The sequence below is a fragment of the Mobula hypostoma genome, chromosome 6 (genome assembly GCF_963921235.1).
Source record: "Mobula hypostoma chromosome 6, sMobHyp1.1, whole genome shotgun sequence".
Classification (NCBI taxonomy): Eukaryota; Metazoa; Chordata; class Chondrichthyes; order Myliobatiformes; family Myliobatidae; genus Mobula; species Mobula hypostoma.
This window is the reverse complement of record NC_086102.1, coordinates 163,541,701-163,547,074: the sequence shown is the minus strand read 5'-3', so window position 1 is coordinate 163,547,074 and position 5,374 is coordinate 163,541,701. Positions and strand designations below refer to the sequence as shown.

Sequence of the window (5,374 nt, the reverse complement as noted above, 5' to 3'; positions counted from 1 at the left end):
ACTATTCAATCTTTTAATTGGTTTTTCTGTATTTCTGGAGTGCTCGTTGCCACTAACGATAATTGCAGAGGGTTTTAATATTTTGATTTGAGCTGAGATCATTGCTATTTTAAATAAGCAAAGACCCCACTGTATGCTTGTTCTTCTAATTGAAGTACACATGCCTTACCCTGACATCGACCGGATGTCACGTTTTATATGTGTATGCGCCTGGATACACACATGGATCGTCTAAGTAGCTTCTTAATAAAATAGTGGTCTGTATATTCCAGAAAATTTATTCAGTAACCAACAAAAAAAAAAGTTCGGTCTCTAATCAACAGTAATACGCTTCTATTCAGCTAAGATAGTAGATGCTAGGGGTTATTCTCAGATCGTTCCAGGTTGATCGTATAGAATCTAAATCAGCCGTAAATGTAGCCACTTACGTATTTCAATCTGACAGACTTTGGTCATGCGTGATATTTGGTCATATGCGGGTAATGACAAGAATACTTTGACCAAAGCATTAAAAAATAATAAAAAAGAATACGAACAGAAATTTCTGCACTAGTGAACTTTATTTTCATCTATAATAAGTTATTTTTGCAATATAACAATTTACATTTATAGTTACATACATGCTTTCATAGGCTCAATTTTCCTTGTTTGGCGTCACATTCAAAGAATTGCAATGTTGTACTCCGATGTAGATTCGAACGCTTTTCAAATCACAATCTCGCTGTTACGCAAGTCAAACTATATCGGAAATAAAGGTCGAGATGGCTGGAAAGCATCGGCGGTCAGCCGATTTTAATTCTTTTTATAAAGAAAAACGATTTTCGAACGTATAGTATATTAAACTTTTTTTTTGCATAGCTATTGCTTTTATTTTGCAAACCAGTGAAGGAATACGTGCACCTTGAGTAAATGTAGTGTCTTGAGAATATTCTACATTTTGTAGTTCAGCCATGTTTTGCTGTTAGTCATAAGGGGTGGGGGGTGGGGTTTGGGTGGGGGGTTCCCGCAGTTCACGAGGCTCTAAACTTCAAAAAGTTATGTGATTTATACATTTCCTGTTAGTGTTAAAATATTACGTTAAATTCACACTCGCCGGACAGTTATTTTAGGTAATGTAAATAACAGATTGTCATTTAAAATGCAATATATTAAAAAAGACATTTGCAGATATCTGTTAAGGGAAACTTTCATTTATAGAAGTAAAAAAATGAAAATTGGCCTATTCAAAATAGCTTCATTATATTTAACCTCGACAGACATTTCTCCAAGTTCCTGAATCACATCTCGAAATTTGAATTTGGTCTGAATGCAGCATTTGCGTCTGTCAACAAAAACAAAATGTTTAGAAATTGTCTTCGTTATCCAAGGAATGTCTTACTGTATTAATAAAGAATGATAACTTATATGCTATCCGACAGAATATGTCGCGTGTTAAGAAAATTAATTAGCAAGCTATTAAAACAAAAGCGAAGGTTCGAAAGTTTCCAAAAGTACAGATGTATCTGTGACAGACGATGATGCACACACTAAATTATTTGTTCTAAAATTTCCTTTCTCCGGAGTCAGAGCTCAAATCCTTGTTCCTAGGAAAGGAATGCAGCTAACTTGCAACAACTGAAAGTGGATAGGCTAATTTCGAATTATCTGCGGATTCCCAAGGATGGAGCGTAATGACCAAAACTGATATATGGTAATTTCTACATTGGATCACATGACTCGTTTACCCTTAGAATCAATCAAGATGAATTGCACGTCAGCTTACGTTTCCAATTTTTTTCTCGTCCGCCGACCCGTTCATACGCCTTTAGAGTAGAATAGATGGAGCATGTTTAACGCTATCAATCCCGATAATTCGTTCTCGAAACCACGAAAACAAAACATGACTGAGTTTGAAGACCGCGGTGGCTGCAACTCGAGCATGTATCTGCCCAGCTGCACGTACTATGTTTCAGCCCCAGATTTCTCGGCAGTGTCATCGTTCTTACCGCAGACAACTTCTTGCCAAATGACATTTCCTTATTCATCTAATTTAGCTCAGGTTCAACCTGTTCGAGAAGTGTCGTTCAGAGAGTACGGGCTAGAACATCCGACAAAGTGGCACTACAGGAGCAACTGTGCTCCTTGCTGCTCTGCAGAAGAGATAATGCACAGAGAATACATGCAGCCACCGGCCAGAACGGGAATGTTGTTTAAAAATGATAATGTATACAGTCAGCGTGCAAGCTCAAATCCATCTTGTAATTTCTACACCACTGTTGGCAGGAATGGAATACTCCCGCAAGGTTTTGATCAGTTCTTTGAGACAGCCTATGGGATTTCTGACTCTACTAATTATGAACAGTTGATCGAAAAGCCCGTGTCTACGTGTCAGAGTATTACAACATCTGATAAAGTTTCTATGGGGCAGACGAAAGGAGGTACAACGGAAAAGAACCTCGGCGAGTCGTCGGGTAACAGTGCGGCCGACAAAAACAGCCTATCCAGTAGGTGCAGTGGTAACGCAGGGTTAGAATATAGGGCCAACACATTTTGTCTCACAGATTTTATGTGAAATTTTATAAGCAGACGCAGGATTTTATATACCCTATAAGATCCTATAAAGCTATAATGCTTGTTTACGATGGGAAACCAGTTTAGGTGGGCTTTTTTTTTGAATATGCAAAATCATGAATACTCGATTTTAAGTTCTGCAATGATTTCTGTACCACATTCTAATTTGTTCAGTAGTTATTTCTGTTGTTTTCGTATCCATTTGCTCGTGCATATAAAACAAAACTTAATTCGGGATTTGTTCCTTTACTTTCAAAATTAATATCGCTGTACAAGAAATTAATTAAAACATGATTAAATATATTCATTAAACCTCTTTATGAAGATTAATTTGTGGCAGCGGTGTATAACCCAATAGCACCGCCTGGTTTTACACCATTTCGCAGTGAGCTTAATTTGGTACAATAAAATAAAGGCGTTTATGTGTATAAGATTATTTGTAACATTTTTTAATCTTTCCCCATCAGCTGCTCAGCGATCCAGAAAGAAAAGATGTCCGTATACCAAATATCAAATCCGGGAACTTGAGCGAGAATTTTTCTTCAATGTCTACATAAACAAAGAAAAACGTTTGCAATTGTCGAGAATGCTAAACCTCACCGACCGACAAGTCAAAATATGGTTCCAGAATCGGAGAATGAAAGAAAAGAAACTTAGCAGAGACCGCCTGCACTTTTTTACTGGTAATCCTTTATTGTGACTGTGATGGATTCCCTTTGGCCGAATCTTCACTGCCTTAGCCAATATTTATTTACACAAGGAGGGGCTGCAGGTTTGATGGACCAGTTTTGCTCTTCTGATGTGGAAAACAGGTTAAACGATTGACATAGAATTGGATTTGGGGTGACACGGTCGTGCAGACAACATGGGCGCAATATTAATTAGGGAACGTTCTTACCTCCGCATTGATGTTATTCTGTTCCAAAGGAAGAAGCTCAATTCTGCGGGACATTCAGGGAAGATAAAAAAGCATTTCATTTTCAACAATAAACGGAGGTAATTGAAGGCTAAAATAGTATATTGTTAGTTCATAGCGATGGGTCAATCAGACAAGATAATATGTTCCATTTCTTCTTTTAGTAATTGTATAGGCAAACTAACCAGAACTGTTTAAGTTGTGTATTCTGATGGAAAGAAAACACGTATTTATTACTTTATCTTTCTACATTATATCATGAGTTAATATACTGTAGATAGGGACGTTTGAAGGAAACGTGATATTAAGAATAATGTTTCCGAGTTACACACTAGTTGACATTTCATGTTAAATGCATGCGATAGGATACCTTTTATTTACAAATGAATAAAAATATTATTCAAAATCTTTCAAATAAAACATTTTAAAAAGAAATGACCATTTGCATTTTTATGGACAAATCCGACGCAAATGGTTCTCAAGTCCACATTCAAACCTCACCATTATTATTGGGTTCTGAAATACATCGGGAACCAAATATTGCACCATATTAGATCATTGGGGAAACAGTGGAAATCGAAAATATAATTTAGGTTGCCTAATCGTCTATTTTCAGCATGTTATACCTGGTTCCTTAGTTTCACATCTATGGCAACAACCATTTGTGATATAGCCTTGATACAAAATGGAAACATAAACGCACCCAAATAAAAATTTCTACTACAGATGTAAATCTTTGAGTTAAACTAAAGTTTTGCTTTGATTATATGCACAATACGCAGTTTCATTTGAATTTGAATACTGGAAGTAATATTATTTCCATTTAGCACCTGGAAATTAATTAACAGATCTATTTGAACCACTTGTGAATAATTAAAGACAAGTAGCAGCGTATATGCAAAGTTTGCAAAAGGGATAAATGCATAATAAAGGCTTAACTGCTTAATAAGTTTCGATAACCTGAAGCTCACCACGGAGACTTAGAAGAGCAAGTAAAGCTTCACAAAACTCTTCGAAAAAGAATTGCCAAATTTCCCTGCCGCATGACATAGCATTGTTGTTTACAGAACCTTGAACTGTCTAGACAACATCGTAAAGTTCACTACTCGAAACAGCTTAATGGCGACTTATTGCACCTTCTAGTCACTAAGATAGCCTTCCGCATTCTATATGAAAGAAAAGGATCGTAGGAAATCGAAGTAAATAGGATCGTCTAGATAATTTGAAAAAGAAAGAACGCAGAAAGCCAGTTACATCTATAACGTGTGATATTTGGAAAAAATGTAAGGAAAACAAAATCCTACATAACTTAGTCGGAGTAATCTGCTGAAAGTAAGGAAGACCTGGATAACGCACAGAAAGTGGCATCGTCTCGAGAGCATGCTAAAGCATATTTCGTGAAGAGGGTGCTTATAACGTTGCCTTTGAACTTCTATAATGTCAAGGTCAACGCCTTTAACCTTTATGAAGACATAGGCGCCTGGTGGCTGTTGGGTTGTCCTTACAACTTCCCTATCAATGTAAAACAGAAACCCCAATATTTATAACATTCTACTGCAGTGCGCGAGCATAAAAGTCAACCAGTAAAATGCGAGCCTATTCTCTGTTATCGCCGTGAATTTGTGTATTCTAAAGAATACATTCGACAATACTCTTCAAAGTTGGCATGCAACATACAGTAAATATAACTATCCTTTTGCTCTTATTCTTAACCTCGGTATAGTTTACTTGCATACGGACTGAAATATTCATCGTATGCCTGTACACTACGCCAATCATCCGCGAGGGTCATGGTTTCCATAGAAATGGGCGAAAATGTGATTTACGACTTTGTGGGTGAAATTTTCAACGTCAATCTAACCCTTAGACATTTTCTCTATCCTTATAACGTATAATTTTGGTCAATTA

At 36.7% G+C, this 5,374-nt stretch overlaps 1 protein-coding gene across 1 annotated transcript; it reads left to right on the top strand.

Annotated features, from left to right (window-relative positions):
- The first annotated feature begins 1,822 nt into the window (after window positions 1-1,822).
- hoxd11a (homeobox D11a) lies at window positions 1,823-3,415 on the top strand. Its single transcript, XM_063050098.1, has 2 exons — window positions 1,823-2,483; window positions 3,018-3,415. The coding sequence occupies exons 1-2, from the start codon at window positions 1,826-1,828 to the stop codon at window positions 3,248-3,250; spliced, it is 891 nt and encodes a 296-aa protein (XP_062906168.1). The 5' UTR covers window positions 1,823-1,825; the 3' UTR covers window positions 3,251-3,415.
- The last annotated feature ends 1,959 nt before the right edge of the window (window positions 3,416-5,374 follow it).

What these genes read in the sequence shown, in the direction of transcription:
- hoxd11a (XM_063050098.1), top strand. Translation starts at nt 1,826, where the DNA reads ATGTTTAACGCTATCAATCCCGATAATTCGTTCTCGAAACCACGAAAA. An exon ending in CGACAAAAACAGCCTATCCA is followed by an intron (nt 2,484 to 3,017) that starts GTAGGTGCAGTG and finishes TTTCCCCATCAG; the next exon opens with CTGCTCAGCGATCCAGAAAG.